The sequence below is a fragment of the Poecilia formosa genome, unplaced genomic scaffold (assembly GCF_000485575.1).
Source record: "Poecilia formosa unplaced genomic scaffold, Poecilia_formosa-5.1.2 Scaffold409, whole genome shotgun sequence".
Lineage (NCBI taxonomy): Eukaryota > Metazoa > Chordata > Actinopteri > Cyprinodontiformes > Poeciliidae > Poecilia > Poecilia formosa.
This window is the reverse complement of record NW_006800348.1, coordinates 148,098-169,883: the sequence shown is the minus strand read 5'-3', so window position 1 is coordinate 169,883 and position 21,786 is coordinate 148,098. Positions and strand designations below refer to the sequence as shown.

The window sequence follows — 21,786 nt, the reverse complement described above, 5'->3', positions numbered from 1 at the left end:
TAGAGAGGGACTGATGCAGAGGAGGAGAGACAGAGAGGGGCGGGGGTGGGGGGGAACCCAAGTTCACAGCCAATGGGTGTGCTCCTTCTGCACTGTCTGCCCCCCCACTTTCCTACAGAAGGAGACAAAGAGGTGCAAAGGAATTGGGATCAATATTTAATTCTGGAATATGGGGTTACCCTTTAGATTATGGAGCATAGAAATAAATAAATAAAATGCACCTCAGACGTGAAAACGACTGGTTTGTTTCAAGTAGAAACAGAAAAAGTACTGAAATAAAAACAACATGTAACAAACAAAACAAGTACGCAGCTGGTAAATGTTTCTTTAGTATTCATTCAAATATTTATCAAAAAATGTACGATGCATTCACTTTTAAAGAGGCAGTATGGTGTTATGCGTTTTTCAGGCACATAGTGACATTTTATAACACAGTCAAGTCACTGTGTCACCTTCAGTTGTATCAAATATGACTTAAAACAAATCCGACTTTGTAATTTAACACCTTGAAATTGGGCCTTTGTCTCTTTAAGAAACTCCTGCTATTTTTGGAACTCCGCCTTCTGGGGGTCATCACAACATGGTTCCTCTATTAATCCTTTAACAACATTTTTTACCAGAGTTGCACTGAGAAATAGCTCCTATACTAGATGCAGAAGTATGCTAATTGCTGCTGGCTAGTCTAAAGGATCTGAGAGGAGGAGTGGTTGCTTGGAAACTTCAGCTCGAAGGAGGAGCTTTATTCTCGAAATCGGCGCTAGGTCTACCCAAGTGTTTTGTGCAGCTGAATGGTTGCCATGGAGAGGATTTCTCAAACATGCAGGAAAGAATCAATGCAACACTCCAGGTATGTTTTTGATGAGGGAACAACCTAATAATCACAAAAAAGTTGACTTTGTACAACACTTCCCCTTTTACCGCCACCAATGATGCAGTTATCGAATAAATAAATAAATAAATAAATAAATAGCTTCCGATTCCTCCGTTCAGGATGCAGGACTCAGTTCACCATACATTCCTCCACTTTGCTGTCTGAGGATGCATGGAAATTGTTCCATGAACAAGAACCCAAACTGGGTAACCACTAAATCGGTTGCCGGAAAAGTGAAGCCGCTGTGCTTCTTTACTTCCTGCGGCTACGTGGCGGCGGTTCGCAGATCCCGAACAATCAATGAGCAGATTGGTCTCACACCGTACATTTGTTGCCTCTCCAGGAGGGAGTATTTTTCTCTGATTCCATCCCCTTTGTGCCACTGTGAGGGATAACAGCTAAAACAAAATGGATAGTGTTTAAAACACAGATGGGTAATGTTTCCAAAAACTGCCCCCTGCTCTTTGTGTAGGCCACTTCCAGCAGCAGCGGCATGAAACGCAACTCAAGCACTAGTTTGTTTTTGTTTTTTTTTTTTTACTTAACTGGAAGTTGATTTTTGGAATAGTCTTTGCAAAAGAACTTTTCCCATGTTTTAAAATCCCATTAAAAGCACAAACATAAATGTGCTCTATTTGAAGGTCAAAGAAATAAAAATCACATAAATTTCAACATTTTGTTTTTAGGTACCTTCTTTGCTCTGCCAATTTTGCACACAAATATTTTAAATTTTGACAATTTCCCCTCTATTCTAACAGGTTATGTTTTTGTCTGTGGCTGTACAGTTTCAGGACATAATTGCAGTACTACTGCTGAATAATGAAATGAAGACCAATGTTTTCTTAGTTAAACTCCTTTTCCGTCACCATATTCTCTCTCATAATCTCCATGAGAATTAGAATTTTTTTTACAAAAAGACTGGAAAGTAATAGATATGTTTCCTAGGTAACATTGGATTGTCAATATAAATTTTGTGAAAAAAAAAAAAGAAGAAATATCTAGATTTTTTTTGTGTGTCAGTTTTGTGGTATGTCATTTTAAAAGTCCGGCTAAGTTCATTTAGTAACTTAAAAGAGTCTTCAAAGAGTCTTCTCTTAACTCTTAAGAGGTTAAGAGTTCATTAACCTCTTTTTTTATATGAGCGACCACAATTTGTTCTTCCTGCAAAGAAAAAGAGCAATAAGAGAACTGGGATGTGCAGGGAATGTGAGAGATATACCAACAAGATGATTGTGACTGTCTTTATTTCAAACTGTGGATGAGGTAATCCAGGAGAAACCTGCCATCAGCAGACCCAGTGTAGTGTTTAGAGACGACAAAACCACTTTAACTTCTCTAATTTGATCATAGTGAGTATATTTTGAGAAACACTGTTTTTCTTTCTGGCACGTGCTAGTTCTACTTCCTCTAGGGCTCGTCATCATAAACACAACGTTTATTGAGTCCCTATAAAAGTGTAAAATTGTGTTTTACAGCTTCTAAAGGAGTGTTCATCCTTTTTTGAGTATTTATTTTTGGTTTAAATAGGTCATAGTGCTGACAGTGATTTCCTTTGATTGTTTAAAAAAGAAAAAGAAAAAACAACAGAAAAAGTGAAAGGAAGAGCAGCCAGACCTAAAAGGCTGTGCAGCCTTAAGAATGCCACTGATAAGGGAGGCTTATCCGGGGGCAACGGGTTCAATCTGCGATAGAGAGAATAAAGTTGGACTCTGGACCAATGAAAGAAGGTCAGATGAATCCAGATTTACCCTGTTCCACGGAGATGAAGTTCAGTTCCTACTGTGTGAGCCTGTGGGGGCCGTGCTGTGATCTGAGGTTGCTACTGTTGGTCAGGCCTCGGTTCAGCCCAAAGAATGAAGTCGGCTGACGAGCTGAAAATATGGAGTTTCACTCACTACGCCAGAGAAATTTCTCTTTTCTGATTGGTATTTTCCAAACTGTCAATGCCAGGATTCATCGGACTCCAATTGTGCAAGAGTTGTTCAAGAAACATGAGAGTTCATTTTCACACGTAGACTGACCACCACAGGGTAAACAGGTTGCTCAGAGGGTTTGGTTAGATTGACAGTGCAGTGTGAAAGTGAACCAGCTGAAAATGTATCAAATGTAGCAATTCCCTCCCCACCATTCCCAATCGAACCAAGAAAACCAGCTTTTGAGGTGTGAAAACACCATAAGTTGTTCTTAGGAATGATCATGCTCTGGCACGGTTGTTTTTTTTAACACACATTTTAACGTGTCGCATCAGAAACAGTTGTCGGAAACAGCAAAATTTGAAATAAGTTACCTGATTTTCTGAAAATAAAGTTTTTACGTTTGCTTGAGTAGGCTTTTGACTTTTTTGAAAGAAAGTTAAGGAAAAGGAAGAGATGGAAACACATTTGCTGAAGAAGTTGCAACATAGTGAACGCTCCCATCCACTGTTCCTTACCAAGGACAAGAAACTCTGAGAAAGTCCAAAACTCCAGCGCAGAGGACAGAACGGTAGCTGGCAAGAGGCAGTCCAGGCTGGACGGGAGTGGAGGATCGCTCCTATTCAATGGAGAGTCTGGGCCTCACCAGAAGCACAAAACTTGGAGAAATTTCTAAGTCCAATGTGACAAAATCACACTTTGTGTAGCCTGATTGATTCACTTCAGCAATTTTTTTGGAAACATATCTAATTGCATTTTTGTTTCTTTTTATTTTTTGGCAACATTTTAAAAGTTTGCCTAAAATGCGGGTGGATGGAAACAGCTGCCCTGTGATGGACTAGCAACCTGGCTTCATCCATCCGGACAACCTTACACAGACAAACAACGACTGGATGGTTTGGTGTACTATCAGGACACCTATTTTTGTACCACAGTAATCTTGACATGTTCGAAAAGGAGCAGGAAGAAGTAAAAAACGTATGAACTCCGACTCCATAAATTCACACAATATTTCAGATGGACCCTCATTAATAAATCAAATCAAAAATAAAATAAAAAGGTTAATTCATTTTCTATTTTATCTGGGTTAACATATGGCTAAGTATATACATCCATACCCACATACTCATATGCGTTAGCCTCAATTTACATATTGACATTAGTGCTGTCTCTCACCCCTGTTTCTATAGCTTGTGAAAATGACCTCCTTATATTTCCTTTTAAATTGTATTAAATTTTGACTTTGTTTTAACTCCTCATTTAACCTGTTCCATAATTTTACCCCATGAATTGAAATACTAAAGCTCTTTTTTGTTGTCCATAAACTACGAATCCTTAAGTTTGAGTAACCCCTCAAGTTAAATCCCTCTTCTCTTTCAGGAAACATGCTCTGCCTGAGCTCCGGCAGCAGTTTATTAGATGCCTTAAACTTAATTTGAGCAATTTTAAATTCCACCTGCTCTTCTAATTTAAGAGTTCAAGATTTTAAGATGACATTCACAATGATTGTGAATGCATCTGTCTTCCTGTAGTTACATGGTTACAATGAGGCATTAAAATCTAATGTCCATGAAACAGCGTGGCTCCAAAAATAACTTCTGTTTTTTTGTTTTGTTTTGTTTTTTTTCAGTGCCTTGTTTCTGTGTTTGCGTTTCTACTCTGTGTCGCTTTTTTTCACAGACCTTGATCTGACTGAGGCTGGCTCGGAGCCTGACCCGGCCCTCTCTGGCCCAGTCCCCGCCCCTCCCCGCTCCCTGCAGCTCCCTCTCCTGCAACAGGATTTGAAGGCGAAAGAGGAAAGGGGAGGGAGGCAGAGCCAAGAGAGAAACAAAAAACGTGACTAGGCACCCAAAGCCTCCTGTTATGCAACAACTGACCTACTAACATACATTAGAGACTCGACAGCGAAAAGGAGAGAGCGAAAGGAGGAAATAAAGAGAGGCATAATAAAGAAAGGGAGGGCGGGAGGAAGCGAAGCGATCATGACGGGAGGAGCGCACCAAAACAAGGCACTGTGGTCGCACATCTACCGCCGGTAACACGGCAGGAGAGCGCTGCTGTTTTTGGAAGCGTGAGCGAGTTTTGAGAGAGACGCAGAACACCGAAGACCCGGTCGGGGGAAAGGCGCGTTGTTGGACAAGAGAACCGCGTGGATTCTTTGATTTTTATTTATTTATTTTTTTAATAAAAACGCATTTTAAAGGTAAGACATCACTGGACATATGCCGTTACCAAGTACCCGGTGTGCAGGTTCGTCTCCGCTCTGTTTGCCTCCGGTGTGGGGGTTTGTTTTGGTGCCACCTGGGCGCGCCTGACTCAATGTCAAGGCGAGGCTGCTTCCAGCTCTGTCAGCCTCCGCCGGGGCTGCATGTGGGGGCAGCCGCGGAGGTGTCGTACCCCGAGGTCAGGGGGTTGGGATGTGGGGGGCTCCAGAACCCGAATTTAGATACGCTGTTAAGTTGTAACATAAAGTCTGTTTACTTCGTTGCCCATATGGTAAAAACCATGTGGAAGTACGCTACACTGATAAAGCAAGCTGGTAGCATTTAATGAATGCAAACGATCCAATTTTGCATGGCGGTTTAACAGCTTACTTAAAAACGAGGTACATTTCCGTCCGATTTCTAAGTAGGCTAACTGTGTTAAATAACATTAAAAAATATACTCATTAGTTTAAAATAAACTAAAATATAATAATAAAAATTAATTAAAGCAATGCTGAAATAGTAATAAAAATGTTTGCCTATTCTAGCAAATTAGCTAGTAGCAAATTTTACTTTAGTATTAGCTTTGTTGGAAAACTAGCCGAAGTTGGATACAAACTCAAAATTCTTGCTCCAATATCCAAACTTTTTCCACCACAGTAGCGGTGACAGTTCATATTCACTCGGTAAGAACATTTGGTATGAATATATCAGCCCTATGATTGAGACTCAACAGGACAGTGACAATCGCCAACATTCTTCAGGGAGATTTCAACAAATATTTGGGTAAAATATGTTGCCAAAATAAAATAGATAATATTAGAATTTAATAGCTATTAAACATTATATGTACAACACATATGCTTGGTTATAATGTGAATTTTAATGGCTAAAATTTAATATTCCAAATTCATTTTTAGAGTGTAGGAATCTCAACTTGCTAGAGGAAGACATTAGTGCTCTTGTCAAAAATCCTCTCTCAAATTCGGTAAATAATGATCAACTAATTTTACATAGACACCTAAGTTGTTAACTTGGGTATCTTACAATAAAGCCAGTATAAAATAAAGGTTAACTAGACCATAACTATCCATTAAATTTAACCTGAATGTTTTGGTAATTAAGTTTGTTGATTTGGAGTAACTTCAGTAGCATATTGAAGTTACACTACAACAAAATAATAATAATGTGTTTTTATTGTGCACAGAACTTTTCTTGGCTTTACCAGTAGTAGTTCGTACAAGCAGCTATTTCTGCCCTATGAATAATTTATCAGCCTCATAAATAGAATCTTTCCTGCCACAGAGGCTCTGAGCCTCGACTTGTTCTGCATGTCCACCAGCTTTGTTTTAGGTTAGTAGGCTAGCTCATGTGGACAGGCGGGGAGAGAGGGTGGGGAGGGAGCGGGGTGGAAAAAAAAATCCTATGCAGGCTGAGAGGACACACTTCTCCCCGTCACGTGTAGCAGCTCTTTGTAAAAGGTTACAGCGGCTGCCTTTAACCCTTTGGAGCCCTGAAGGTTGCAGCGTGCGCCGCGACTGTGCCGTTAAACATTTCAACACATCTGGAGCTTGGATGTGTCTTTTTTCTTTCTTTCTTTCATTTTTCCCTCCTTTTCTTGTTTACAACTTACACTTGGACTCATGGAAGCCACGCGCGGACAGCCCCCACGCTGCGGATGAAGAAGGGTGAGGTCCTGCGTGGGTTCGAGAACATCTGGATCAAATGTTGGGGTCAGAGGAGGTGCGGGTCTCTAAAAAAAACAAAAAACAAAACGGGGGAGATGGGTTTCTACTTTAAATGTGTTCAAATGGATGTTGTAGGAGAGCGTGTTTGTTTTATTTTATTTTTTATTTATTTTTTTTTTCCTTTGGAGGTCGTAGATGAATTTCACGGCACAGTTGGAATCGCCTCGCATGACAGAGGATCCGATTAAATATGCATGGACACGATTTGTCAGACAGTGCAACAAAGGAGGCGTGCGGGGTGACATATTGTTCACAAGGTGTTGCTGGCTCTGCGAGATTTATTTATGCATTTTTTAAATATATATATATTATTTATTTGTGCCTTCTCGTCTGAACGCATGCCGAACTTGCACCCACAACAACCAGCCCTTTAAAAGGCTGCTGATCTGTTGCGTCACGAGTCGCAGGCGCTAAAGACGTTTTATAGGAATAACCTGATAGCTGGGAACACACCTCCGATATAGGACCTCTGCGCAGGCTTTATAGTAAGCCGCACGTGGGCATTATTACAGCTTTTCAGGAATGCCATTGGTCAAGCCGAGTCAAAAGCGAAATTGATAACATAGTTTGGTGTGAATTAATATGATAGATTTGAGCTATGTCGTTGCAGAATTTGTTGTGAAAGTGACAGAACCATGACTTTTACACTCACCGTGGCTGTAGGAAGACATAGGTAGAGGGAGGGGGTTGCATAATAAATGAATTAAATAATGTAAATAGATCAGAGAATGGAGCAGATTATGCAATCTGCGGAAACCCCGTAGTCTGCGGCTATACGCAGCGCCGCGCTTCTTTTTGCTGCGGACCTGGCCGCTGCCAATTGGTCGGCGTGCGAGTTGGGTTTCTGTGTGCCAGCTACGAATGTAGGTCACATCGGTCCCGCGGGAGGGGACGGGAGCTGAGGAAGGCGCGCGACCGCAGCTGACTGGAAAGGCAGAATCAGAACCCCACCAAAATAAACCTGAGCCATAACAAAGAGCCGAGGCAGTCATGCAGAAGCAGGAAAGTGGAGCAGCAACTGAACAAATAACATTCATTTCTAGGTGCAGCCCCATGCAATTTTAATAACAAAGTATATATTTAAAAGCAACAACAACTCCAGTGAGGAGATATCTAGGAATTTGAGTTCAAGTAGGACGGAACAACAGAGACTTGTGATTTCAGAGGTTACAGCAGAATATTTGCAGGGCGGTGAGGGGATTCTGTTGAAATCTAATATCATATTGGCATTATCTTTTAACATAAATCCAGATAGCCTTGAAAGCGAAGGTCACGGCTAATCAGAACCAAATGCCTCGTTTCCACTGAGCGATAGCGCACGGGCCTGTGTGGTTTGGTACCCATAGTAAACAGTTAACGGGTACAACCGACCCATAATGCACCACTCCTGGACCCCTTCAGTTGTAGTAAGATGGTTAGCATGGTGCTAGTGGCGTCACATAACACAGTCCATTGATTGGGGGACAGAAAAACGTCACTGCGCTTGGAACAAAGCGGAAGACAAACTAGTTCCTCACGTTTGTTGTCGCCAACTTGGATATTTGGATCCAACCCTGACTGCCCAGTGAGAGTCCAACTGGCGGTGGAAACGTCTTTCTAGCCACAATAGAATAGCGTACCAAATCGCACCGACTTGTGCCGTATCGCTCAGTAGAAACAAGGTAAAAGTGAACTTTTAGTGCCGTAAAACAATTTCCTGTCACTTTACTTGATTACTTTATTAAAAAAACTTTAAATGACTGTCATATTTGCATTGGGAAGTTATTCATACTAGAAATAAAGGCATAAGTTTATTCTTTCGGAGTAACGTTTCAACTGAGGAGTACGGCAGTTTAAGAAGAAAAAAAACAGCATTTACTTAAACTGCTGTAATCATTTAGATTTTTTTAACAACTCTTTACTTTCATATTATACATAGCCCACTGATAATGTCTTTTTTAATATACTAGAATGTCACCTCCTGTCTAAATTTGAAATAGTGGTTGAGAAAGAGAACGTGAAAAGGCGTCCATCTAAAGAAATCTATAAATATCACGATGAGCTTAAAGAAGTGCTAACCAAACTTGACTTTTAACATCTTTGTTCGAGTTAAATGTTGATTGGTGTTATTTTTGCTAAAACTCACATGGACTTACTGATCCTAAATGTCGATAAATGTCAAGTGCTTGGCAGGACACCTTGACTGGTAATGCTTTGCAGGTTGAGTTTCACACGGGACGGTCATTAGCGGCACACCGCCTCCGTTCTAAGGTTCTTGTGTAAACTTTGGCTTCTTTGTTTAATAACCACCAAATGGAAAACATGAAGACGGTTTCAAGGTTCATTAAATAGCATTTTCATGAACCTCTCTGAAATGTTTGAAATCGGAGTTAGTTTAAGACGACTGAAGTCCGCTTTGATCTCCGGCCGCTAGCTTTAGCCTGAGGCACCAGCTAATCTGGATTTGTACTACATGAAGACATTTTGAGAATTAAAATATTAAAAGGGATAGTTTGGAGCTTTTACGTATATTTGTTGAGCCATGATCAGCAGTAGTTGCCTTACCTGTTGTAAGATGTCGGATTATAGCTAATGTGGCACTTGAAAATGTGCCAGATATCAAACAGCTTTCATAAAAGACTGTTAGATTGTCGTGCTCCTAGATGACCAACATATATCATTTCTCATAGTCACCTGATTGGGAATCCCTCTGGATAATATTCAAAATACTACAAGACCAGAAAAAGTACATTCATCAATGCAGTTGTGCAAATGATGCAAAATCCAAGTTTACTCCATCCAAGGCAAACTCGGAATGGGCTGACAAGTGAATTGCAAGTGATAAAGCAAATTCATACAGTTTGTTGTCCATAGTTGCCAACTTAACACCAATGTTGTTCAGCTGAGAAAAGCTAATAATTTACTCTTGTTAAAGTTGAGATTTACTAATATACTGTAGCTTTGTATTCCCTTAAAGTTGAATTGTTAAAGTTAGCTAAAATGGTGTGCCATCTGATTAGCTGTTAGCTTGCTACTGCTTCCAAGATTTCTTCACTTTTCTACAAACTTTCATCTACTCTATTACTGGTAATAGCGTCACAGAACGTCATGTAAAAAAAATCTGTGCTATGTCTATAATTAAAGTTCTGAGGGTGTCTACCTTTGCTAAACAAAACTGCGGGACAAGACATTATAGTTAGGAGCTCTGTATGGTTCTCATCCTGGCCTACTTTTTTGGCCTCTGGGCTTTCTTGGAGTTTCCTGGCACATGGACTGTGATGAAAGATGAGGGCCTGGCTTTGTTATCGTTCTGTGGTTTGGAGCCAAGAGAAAGGCAAATTACAGCATTTAGTAGGCCAGGAGAGCACATGTGACTGGTACACCACATGGACTGAGTCACACTACTTTTATTTTTTTTCTTTTCCTTTTTGAGAAAGAAATGATACGGCTCGTGTTCGTGGAAAGGACTCTGCCTCGCCTTGTTGGTCTGCTGCCCAGACCTTTACCTCCACCCCGCCCCCATTTTCATCATCTCCTTGACATTTTTTTTTTTTTTTTTTTTTCCTCTGTAAAACTAAATCAACAACTAGCCTTGGATTTCAAGCCTTCCTTGCCCATGACCTCTAACCTAGCACTTGTCCTATATTTAATTTGCCCTACTGTGAGCAGAGTGTGGGGTCCCACGGTTTAAAGGAGCCTCTTATTTTATTTTATTTTTTTTAATGTCGGACCTGTCCGCAATTCCTGAAACAGCCCCCTGAAACACGTGCTGGAGCTTTTGAACCACTGTTTCCAAGGCTCACTGTCCCATTTGGACTCCTTGCGGTGTGGGCACTGCGGTCGTGTGAGGGAGTTCAACTCCGGATTCTTTTCCTCTGCCGTCATTTCCAGAGTGCCACAGAAACCGAGCAATGACACGTGAAGTATTTATGACGAACGGAAAGACTAATCCAGGTCAAGGGAACGCTTATGAGGGAAATAAGTGGGACACAAAGCAGGTTTGCTGCCTCAGTGCTTGTATTTGCATACTCGGTCTGGAAAACTACTCTTTAGGGCGGGTTTTTCCTGGATTTAGCAGAAGTCCAGCAGAAGTACTGTCATTGAAGGAGTAGTCGATTTACACTTATTTACACAATTAAATGCAATTCGATAAAGAAAGCGGTGGTAGAAAACGGTTAGCTTGTTAAGGTCATTCATGTCTTTGCTCTTTCTGAGGACAGATATGGAACATGCGCAGCATGTGACGTACGTCAGCCCTGCGTTTCTTAATAAAACCTAAAACTGAGCACGTGAAGCTGCTGGTTTCAGGGAAAAGAAAAGAGCGTCTGATATGATTGGCTGTGCCCTCCGTTTCCCCATTTTTTTTGTTGCTATGGGCGACAAATTCCTTGTAATGATGCAATACCGACAGTGTTGCAACTGCTACTGGTTCTCCCCCTACCAGGCAACCAGCATAATCTCTTTGTTTTAACTCTCTCCCTCTTATCGGTTTCTTCTGCTTCTTTGTTTCCACTCCACTTGCTGTCGTATTTGTCGATATTCACAAAACGTTCTAATTTGCCACACTTCCTTCTTCTTTGTTGCTTCTCTTCTCTTCTCTTTTTTTATTTTTTTTTGGACTTCTCCCTTTTCTCTGTCTGCCGGTCGGCTGACCTATATTCCAGCGAAAGAATACGGTAGAGAAAGCCAGGCTCTTGTTTACGGAGCGCGGCTCGTTCCCAGTTTCTGGGTCAGTGGGACACGCAAATTAAAAACGCCTCTATCTGCTCCGTCTTCCTCTCCCGTGCCGCGGAGGCACATGTCAGTCGTTTGCGATGTTGACCTGAAACGGTTAAGTCAGGGAAAGCTTCTTCCAGCGGTGGCCGGCAACGAGTTGACGCAAATAAGATCCAGCTATGTTGCATTTGAACTGTGTGGCACACTCAAAAAAAAAAAAAAAAAAAACTCAACAAAGCTTTTTTTTTTTTTTTATTTTCCCAGAATTAAAACGGGAATCTTTTCATAACAGGATCTGGGGAGGGGGGGAAAAATGAGCAATGCTGTAAATACTTATGCATATGTGAAAGGGCACATTTGATGTAACAGTGTCCCTTTCTGCAGCCTAACCACACATTTGAATGCAGAAAGGGATCTTGTATTTATTTACATGCAGTACAAAAGAACTATTTCCTTTTTTTGTGTATCCTGAAAAGCAAACAATTGTCTCAATCTAGGTCAACTCCGAAGGTTAGGAAGACAATAAACTTAATTTCCATATAGATATTTTTTACAATTCTGTGTAAGAATTCCAGCTTCTTCCTCGGTTACAAAGCAGGCGAGGTGAGGTGAGTTTCGCTGATATGTGCAGGTGAATCCAAGTAGTGTGTACATAACAAATACTTAATCGTAATGTGTTTCTCATACGCAAAGTCACACACTATTCGGAAAATATGACATTATTGTTTGACGTTGCAATGATAAGCTCGGTTACAACTAGCCCACATTTTTGTCTCACATGGCTTTACCTCATCACATCCCAACCTGTTTTTTTGACCTTAATCATTTCACACTTATATCACGTCAGACGAGGGCAGCAAGGGCAGCGGAAAAAAACAAACTGTTGGCTAAATATATTATATGTAACCAGATCACGAATGCAGATCACTTATTGAATATAAAACCTACCAAATATTGAATTAATGCGGTCGGTTGCCATTGCATTATTGCACACGTTGATACTGTAATGACAACTACAATTTTATAGACTGTGAATGTACCTGTAGATCGAAGGCAGAGTAGAGAGTACGGTATATCATACCAGGCAAGTACTTGCTTGTCTTTACTTTCCAGTCAGTACACAAAACATGAACCAAAAATGTTTTAGGAAAAATTAAGGAATTCTTAATAGAAAAGAGATGTTATCCCACAAGATCTCGCGATATCTTGTGGGATCAGGGAAGTCTGTCTCATAAAGAGAAATATGAGGCTATGATATGAAGATGTGTGCTTTAAATTTTTTTTTCCTTTTGTATCAGTGTTGAAGTCTCTTATTTTGAGGTTCTTGAGTCGCTCCATTGTGTTGACGTAGTCTGGGTGATGGAGAACAATCGGTGACAAAACCTCTTACGTCTCCTAACTCTTTTAAATGACTTTTGCAGCAACAGTTTGGATACTTTGTAGAACAAACCTCTGATGTAGTCAAAGACAAATACGAAACAGTTTAGAGGCAGTGCAGGAATACAGCGATTAGCTAGCCATTAGCCACTAACGATGCTAAAGTTGGCTCCTACTTTGAAGTTTCTGATCGGCATCAAGTCTGGTGAACCCAATAAAATGCATCATTTTGCTTTATCTCATGAGCAGGATGCAACCATGAACACTAAGTCATTGGTTATTCTTCAAAAATTTTATATACAGAACTTTGTAATTTTCCTGAATTTGTCTTGAAAATGTCATTCATTTGTTTTGTTCATCAGCTATAAAAAAAAAAGGTGGTAGGTCACCCAACACTGCTCTAGAAGACTAACAAGGCTTGAAAGTCATAGGCAGAAATACAGAAAAAGCAACCCGCCTCCTTTATGATGTTTTTAAGGTTTTATAGACACAGGTGGTCAGATTAAGATACAGGCAGTACCTTGTAGTCAGTCAATTTTCACACTTTATGCTAACCCATGCCATGTCCCACCTTTCGCCTCTTTTCTTTCCAGGGGCTCTTGACCTATATTTATCAGCGCCCCTCCTCCCGGCTTCCCCCACACCTCCAAATCTCTCACTAGAGTCTTGGCTTCTTTATCCTTGACCTGCATTAGCAGATGCCTTTGTCTGCCTTATCTGCGTGCCCTGTAACATCGATTTGGCATTGACTTGTTTTGGCCAAGAATGCTGCCACATTCCTTCATGGATGAGCACATTGGATTGGGGGGTTGGGGATTCAAGAGTGCTCATAGATGGCAGTTCACCCACACAAAATAAAATAGACCCATGATGAAGGGTGTTTTTTTGTTTTGTTTTGTTTTTTTTTTTTTTTTATATATATATTTCTCTAAAATACTCTGAAGCAGATCCAGGAAACTCCGACAGATCTGCAGCTGACTCAGCCTTTGCTCCATCTTTTTCGAACATTCATCAGACAAAACAAAAGAGCTAATCCTTACACAATCCAGTTTTCATGCTCTCAGCATGTCTGCAACTGATGTAATTTCAGTGGAGCGCAATCCAGTTAAGCATGTGCTTGTCTTGGCTGTAACATGTAAGCAAGGCATAATGACCACCTCTTGGTTTAGCGTCCAGCTAGCCTTGAAAACATGAGATTTTCAAGTCCTTGAAAACAGGCGCATCCTTCTTCTAATGAACTCTTTGTCCCCCGCTGCATCACAAAAGCCAACATCAACATGCCAGGAAACAGGTCAAAGGTCACAGTTTGCAGACAGATCGCATCAACAGCAGGTCTAAAAGGTCAGACGCTAAGGTCTAGCAACCATTCAGTGGTTGCCAGGGTTACAGAGGCGACAAAGACCAGACATGCCAAAACATGAGACGATGGCTCCGTGGTTTTAGACATAAATCTTTGATCTGCATGCATGCTACGATGTTAAAAAATAACTTATTTTTAAAATCTTATAAAAGATCAACTAAGACAAATGTATGTCACAGACAGTACCATGTGGATTAACATTTCTTTTTTTTCCTTTCTTTGAATGTCTGCAGCCTTTCATCTTGCAGTCAGCTGCAGAGAGAACAGAGCGAGGAAGGAAAACTGAGACCAAGGCTCCCCAAGAGGCTAACATGCTGAGGTAGACAGAACAGCCTACATCCTGCAGCCTGCGTGGAGATCTAGGACGCTTCGTCTTCAGCTCAGCATACTGCTGTTAAAACATATAGCAGTCGAGATTGGAGACTGATCTAATTCACCTCTGTTCTTTTGGACGCTGAAAGGAGAACCCCGAAAGTGGATAAATGAGGGTTGCCAATGTTAAACTTCACTTGTTCTTCATCTTTTTGAGCTATTTGGACACTTGAGTCCCAAACGATAAACAGGCTGCCTACTCCAGGAGGCAAGGCGTTTTCATTACAACCTCATTATTTCAAAGTGGCTACTATCAGTTACAAGAATGGAAAATTTGAGTCCAACTCTGAAAACGTTGAATAAACCCTCAGGGAACAACCTCAACAGCATCGAGACCTTCAATGGTTACGACGAGACTCTTCAAGGGACACCGGCGCGCTTGGGGCGTCTCATCAAACCCAAGCCCAATGTTACCTGCAGACGGAAGCGTCAGTTTATTTCTGACGAGAAAAAGGACGCCTCCTACTGGGAGAAAAGGCGCAAGAACAATGAGGCCGCCAAGCGCTCTCGGGAGAAGCGCCGTCTCAATGACATGGTTTTGGAAAACCGTGTCATCGCACTGAATGATGAGAATGTGAGGCTCAAGACCGAGCTGCTCCAGCTAAAGCTGCGCTTTGGCCTCATCAGCACAGCCTCGTACATTGAAAAGAGCCAACAGATCAGCGTGGCAAATGATGGCGGAAACGGAGGCTCTTCCTCGTCCTCCTCGTCCAATCAGTACTACTCCAGCGGTTACTCAAGTGGTTCTCAGGTGATGATTAACTCGGACTCCTCAGAAACAGAGCAGTCGGGACACAGCGACAGCCACAGGCAGCTGGTGAAGTACTCTCCGCGTGGCTCCCTCTCCGATATGTCCGATGGCTCCTCGAGGGACAGCCCTGAACCAATGCCGTTTGAAATCAAACAGGAGGGAGACAGGCTGGAGATGGACATCACCAGTGACACCACAACTCAAATTATGTTCAACATCCACAGGGGTCCGACATCTGCGTCCACAAGCCACCAGATTAAACAACATCAGGAGATGGATGCAGCGTATCATCACCACCCGCACCTCCTTCAGCAGCAATCGCAGCCCCATCAGGTGACAGTCGCTGCCGTCAAAACTGCCTGCCAGACTGTCCCTCACCCACCTGCTGCCCAAAGAAGTGTCATCCTGTACGGCGCCAGCAGTGCCTCCTATCCTGTTGATGTCGTCACCAGGCCCCTGGATGTAGATCTGCAAGGAGCCTTAAAGCACAGCAGTAGTCAACTGCAGCAGCCCGTCACAGAGACCTCCATTGAGACTCTGGCTGAGGTAACAAAGCAGCTGGAGAGAAAGACATTGGACTCTCCTCAGTATGAGCTGTCAGACAGCTTTAATGAGGCTAAAGAGAGAGAGGTGTACAGAGTCTGTCAACCTACTCAACAGCAGGAGGGTGGATCACCCAAAGAGCTCCTCAGTGAACAGGTGGAAGGGGTTAGGCACACCCAGTTGTACCACCATCTTCAACAACCACACCATTCCTACCTCAGTGCACAAGATGAGGAGCCACCAGTGCTTAGCTACGAGGGTGGACCCAGAGCCGACGGCTACCTTCAAAGCCAATCAACGTCATTAAGTGACGGCGATCCTTCTGACAAAGAGGCGTCAACAGACGATGAAGAATCCCTGTCTTTGTCCTGTTCGGACATGAGCAGCATCCACAACCAACATCTTTCCGGGATCCTCCAATCCGGTTCGCCTCTCCCCCAGTACCCAGGCTGCTCCCAGATGCAGGGATGGGATCCCCAAGGAGAGGTTCGGGGAACGGCGCTCCCCCACAAACTCAGACTCAAACACCGTGCCATGAGCACCGGAAGCAGCGGCGGCAACTGCTCCGGACAGGAGTCCCCAACCACTCCTCCCTCTGCTACCCCACCTCCCCTCCCTCAGCACCCCTATCTTTCCCTCTCGCCGTTGCAGAACATTAAGCGAGAGAGCTCGAGTGGAGCTTGCAAACTGGGGGCGTCAGGAGAGGGTGCAAAGAAGGAGAGTGATAAAAAGGAAAGCGGAGGGCGACGGAACAAGAGGCGAGATTAGGAGGCGTCACTTTACAACTTGAAGATTTAAAGTTCTCCCCTAAGACTACTCTGCCATCATGCCTTTGCCCTACTATGAAATGCCCTTCTGAATCTCTGAGGACATGATTCTGGGCTGTACTACCCACCAACTCCCAGATTCAAGAAAAGAACGGACATATTGTGGGCTGTGTATCATATTTGTATATGTTGTACAGATTTGTCATTTCTTACATCCTCTCCACACTTACTGAAGCATGTTTGTTTATGGGTTGAGGAGAAATGGAACTCCCTGTTTTTTTTCTACTCTTCTCATTCAACAGGATCCAGTAGAATACACCGGCGAAAGCACACTTTTGATATTATACAAAAAAGGAGTGTAAACGGAAAGAAAAAAAAAATCAATTTCCAACGAATTTGATACATATCCAGCTGTAGATAAACATACAAATGTATGGGTCTCTGCCTTAACTATAATCAGATGCAAATGTACACCTGGGATATCCCCTCGACCAAAGAAGCACCAACACTACAACTACTAGTTTTCATGTCTCACTAACTCAGCCCTCACTCTTTCCCTTTCCCTACGAACCATCTGCATTATTTCAGAAGAGATCATGTCACAATTATTTTTGAAGCACTTCTTTTGTACATAAATGTGATATAAATGAATATATGTATCTATTTTAAGCATCTATTTTAGGAAGAAAAAAAAGAATACACATCCAATAAAAATGAAACAGGAGGGATAAATCTAAAAATGGCCGTCCTCTGACAAATCACAACTATCGCACAGTAGGGGTGTAATGAAAACTTGTAGCAGAGATATTGCAGTGATTAACCATTTGCTGACATCATGTGACTGCGTCTAGTGAAGTTTGTAATCTATTAGTATGACCCCCGACATGAAGACTTGTGCTTTCAGTTTGAGAGCTTCCATGTTTGAGACTCTTATTTTGAAGTATGAAAGGAAGTAGTTCCAGATTAGCTTTTTGTATTGACAGAATCTGTTAATAAAGACTGCTTTCAGGCTCCTTAACAAGTTTTAAGCTTACATAAAAAACTCCACAACTTTTAAATCATTGGTCTGACAGCATTTTGGTTACAGTTACAATGACATTCAAGATAGAAATGATTCTGTAGTGATGCAAGAATACAGCGACTAGCTAACTGCTAACGACGCTAAAGCAGGTACCTGCTTATGTTTCTATCTGTCCACTGTTACCCAAAGAGCTGTTTTTGAGGGTTTTTTAAAATAACTTTGGGCTCCACTTGACCATCTCAAGTTCAAAATCTAAAAATCTTGCGTCTCTTCAGGAGTCACTTTTTAAACACGACAGACTCGTCTAACAGACACGCTGCTAACAAAGCTAAAGTTAGCATCTGCTTTCATGCCTCCTGTGGGGGTCATGAAATTGAGTTAGACTGATCAAATTTAAGATGTATAATTCTACACTGACTAGCAAGTTTCTAAAAAAACACATTTTAAGATTTCTTAAATGTTTATTTTATTTGAAAAACCCTGAGAGGAAGCATTTCAATGACCTCAGAATGAAACAAGTATGAAACCGAATGTGTGGACAAGTCAAACTTGGACTGCATTATTCTATACTGAATATAGACTCGTACATTTATGTGAAATTTTCTCATAACAGGAGGAAGCGTGTCTTATTATTGTGCGCCATCTGTGTTGTTACACCCCTACTGTACAGCCATGTTGGTTTTGGTTGCAGCAGGATGCATTTAGATGAAACCTTTCTCTTCTGATTGTTGAGCTTTGGCATTAATCATTGGTAAATGTCGTGTTTACACAGAAATGGCCATCCGTTGCGGAGAGCCAGCAGCACTGAAAGGAGAATTTGTTTCTCCCCGAGGCGAAGGCCTCATTAAAATGTTTGGATTAATGAACCTTTAAACCAGCCTTTAAATATTTGGTGGAAATCACCAGCTGCAGGCTGTAAGCCTTTTTAGTTTCTTTGAGCTTTATCAACCATATCTTGTTGTTACTATTCACTGGCCCAATGTATTTATTTCCCTTGCCCGTCAACATGCCATTCACTGTACAAAAATGAAAAGCACAGGAACGTAGACGGAGAATGTGTACAGACCCCTTCAGATACATATCATAGCTTAAAAGTAGAACGTTACATTCTGGCAAAGGAGACAAAAGCAAGAGGAGTTTAGACAGATTCATGTAAAAACACTGCAGTGCACTGAGACTTAACGTAAACCCTTGAATACCTACTGTTTACTTTTTATGTCATGGACTCTGGGTCTGTAATGTGACCAAATATGACCATCAAGGCCCATGACACACATTGAAAATTATTTCTTAAGGGGGAAAGTACAATATTAAATTGACTTTTTTTGAATTTTGCATCATATTGAATTATTCCCTCGCTAAAAACATCCCTGGAGCGTTGCCTTGATTTGAGAAATCCTTTAATCTCCCGTGGCAACCATTTAAGCTGTGCAAAAATGCCTGGGTGGACCAAGCCCCGCCTTCGAGGCGCAGCTACTACATGAAGGCGGCGCTTCAGAAAGAGCATGGGTTTTTAAAGGGCCAGAGGCCCAATTTTAAGGCGTTAAGTTACAAAGTTGAATTTCTTTTAAGTCATATTTGATATGTATAGCATGTTTTTTTAACAACTGCAAGTAACAAAGTTACTTGTTTATGCTATAAGATGATACTATGTGACTGGAAAACACATAATTCTGCCCCTTTTAAAATTAGGCTAAATAACTTAATCCCAAAGAAAAATTCAGCTTACAATTAAACTGGACTAAATTTCTTGAGCTTTAACTAAAAAGAGGGCTCCCTCCTCGTTTCCTGCCTCTATTATGCATTTCAAGGGGTTGTAAATCCCCCAACTTTCATGGTAGTTCTGCAACTGGATTGTGACAAAATGCCTTCACTGGATTCTAGTTTAATGTCTATGTACCATGTTTGGCTTCTCTTTTTTGTTTCTATTTTTGTTATATTTTTTTGGTGCTTGTGTATAAATGTAAAGCTTTCACAAACACTGTAACGTTTGTTTCATTGGGTTTTGTATCCTGTTTTCTAGTCCAGGTGACGTTCTGTTATCCTCTATGCCGTGTCTTTGCTCCTACTGACTGTGATGACATGTGTTTGCCTCATTCCTCTTCGTCCCCCTCACTTTTAAAGTGTGTATTAAAACGGTAATGTTTGTGGTTTTTTGCTGATGGTTTTTATGAAAAAAAAAAAAGAAGAAGGAAAAAAAAAAACACGGCTACTTTGGTGTGGTGTTTAGAGACGGGTGGTGGTTGGTCCGGCTGGTCATTACCATGTAAAGACACTAATGTTCATTGTTGAAAGATGGGAGCGTTTCAAGAAAAATAAAAAGTGATGTTGCCCTGTCGACATATCAATGAATTTCCTTTTTCTGAGTCTTTTTGTCTGTGCCTCAAAGTAACCAAACTGGTGAATTAAAGCAGTAAGAGACGGTGAGCTATTACCATTTTACCAGAATTAACAGATCATCTCTTACTCACTGACATGCGACAGGAAATGAATCACTGTTATTAAGAAAACGGGAAACATCTGCACACGGCTCCTTAGTGCTCTAAAACAATGGGATTCGAACGCCGTTTTCTCCAGGTCTGCGTAATGTGGATGAAAACGCTGTTTCAAGACTCTCATGTATAAAATAAAAACAAACACAAGCTTGAAACTCATCTACAACTAGATGGACTTTTTCCAAAGTGCCTTAAGCGACATTGAAGACTTTCTGCAGCTGATCCCATGCAGATGGAGGTGGAGAACTCGTCCCTAGTTTGTGTCCTTCTTTCCTTCCTTTTGTCGGTATTTCCCTCTTCTGTCCATCCTTTCTCCTTTTCTCCATTGCACTTTATCCTTTTCTTTTATTCTTTCTTCCTTATGCCCTACCTCCCTTCCATACTTCTTCCCTTGTGTTCTTATTTCAAGCCTTTCTTCCCATCTTTGCTCGTCCTCTTTCTTCCTTGTGTTCTATTCCAATTTCTTGTCTTTTCTTCTACCGTTTACCCCTTGTGTCCCTTTTTTCTTTCTTTTCTACTGTGGTTGTTACCTTCCTGTGTGTTGCATCCTTTACTTCTCTGATTCCTGCCTTGTGTCATGCCTTCCTTCCTTCCATCCTTCCTTCATTGCTTGTGTCCTTGTGTTTTTCTTCCTTCTTTTCTTGTTTTCTACCTCAATACATTCAGTCCTTTGGTTTTTTTCCTTGTGTCCTATCTCCCATTATTTTTGCTGACAGCCAATAGCAAACCCTGCCAATGGTATGTATCTGGCCTAAATTCATAGCAAATATTTGCATTTTACTCTAAAAGACTGAGTAGTCTGGAAAGCTGAATCTGGACAAACCTGTCATTTTAACACTTTACTGAAAACCGTTATGGAAGTTGAGATTCATGAATCAAACAACTATCGATTAGAATCATCCAAATTTCCCAGGATTGGCTTCGACTCAAGACTGACACTTCTTCCTCCGTCTGTCCACTTAATGCTTCAAAGTTAAGAATTCCCAGCATTTTCAGGCTACAAATGCGTCAGACAAAAACCTGCGCTCCGATGCGCTGCTTTGAGAGGAATAAAACTTAGGAAAAAGGTTAGGTTAAACCGAGATAATCTAAAACAACATTTTAGTGCGTCGTTTCTGAAACCACAAGATAAAATGCAGGAACACATTTTTCCTCTTTTTTCATCCTCAGGGAGGAAAAGCTGGAATCGGCAGGCTCTGCATTGGCAAGAAAAGGTGTAATCAGTGCATCTCTAATCAGAAGCATACCATGTTCTCGTAACTTGTCCTGATTTTCTTTAAAATAGTTTCCCAAACTCACAGTGTTCCCATAAGGACATCGCTTCTTTCTCGAATTTCTTTGCGGTTTGCCAGGTTTTTGCCTTTTTCTCAGAAAAGCAGGTTTCAGAGAAAACGGCTCAAATTTAACTCTTGGAGGAGAGTCGACATTTAACACACTTTATGTACCAGGACCCGTGAGCACCTTTTTCTTTTCCCCTTTATGATATCCGACACCCGTCTGCAGCAAGAGGGAAGAGTTGCAGCGACATACTGACACACTTTGCTCAAACGAGCCAGAAAACTCTCCAGAAAGCTCGTCTGATGTAACACTGGCCTACTTCTGCTTTGACAAGCTCGCTCACATTAAATCACACACACTTGCATCAGCATAGAAGAGGCAGCAAGGCATA

General features: G+C 41.5%; 1 protein-coding gene across 3 annotated transcripts; it reads left to right on the top strand.

Moving 5' to 3' along the window:
- Positions 1-4,572: 4,572 nt before the first annotated feature.
- Positions 4,573-19,974, top strand: nfil3-2 (nuclear factor, interleukin 3 regulated, member 2). Of its 3 annotated transcripts, none has more exons than XM_007576521.2 (2): positions 4,573-4,987; positions 14,402-19,974. In XM_007576521.2, the coding sequence occupies exon 2, from the start codon at positions 14,806-14,808 to the stop codon at positions 16,600-16,602; it is 1,797 nt and encodes a 598-aa protein (XP_007576583.1). In that variant the 5' UTR covers positions 4,573-4,987; positions 14,402-14,805; the 3' UTR covers positions 16,603-19,974. The 3 variants fall into 3 exon arrangements, with proteins under 3 accessions (XP_007576583.1, XP_016518722.1, XP_016518721.1); XM_016663236.1 differs by lacking the exon at positions 4,573-4,987 and adding an exon at positions 6,434-6,676; XM_016663235.1 differs by lacking the exon at positions 4,573-4,987 and adding an exon at positions 6,434-6,731.
- Positions 19,975-21,786: the final 1,812 nt, after the last annotated feature.

Excerpts from the sequence above, each read along its gene's own strand:
- nfil3-2 (XM_007576521.2), top strand. The coding sequence starts at position 14,806 with ATGGAAAATTTGAGTCCAACTCTGAAAACGTTGAATAAACCCTCAGGG.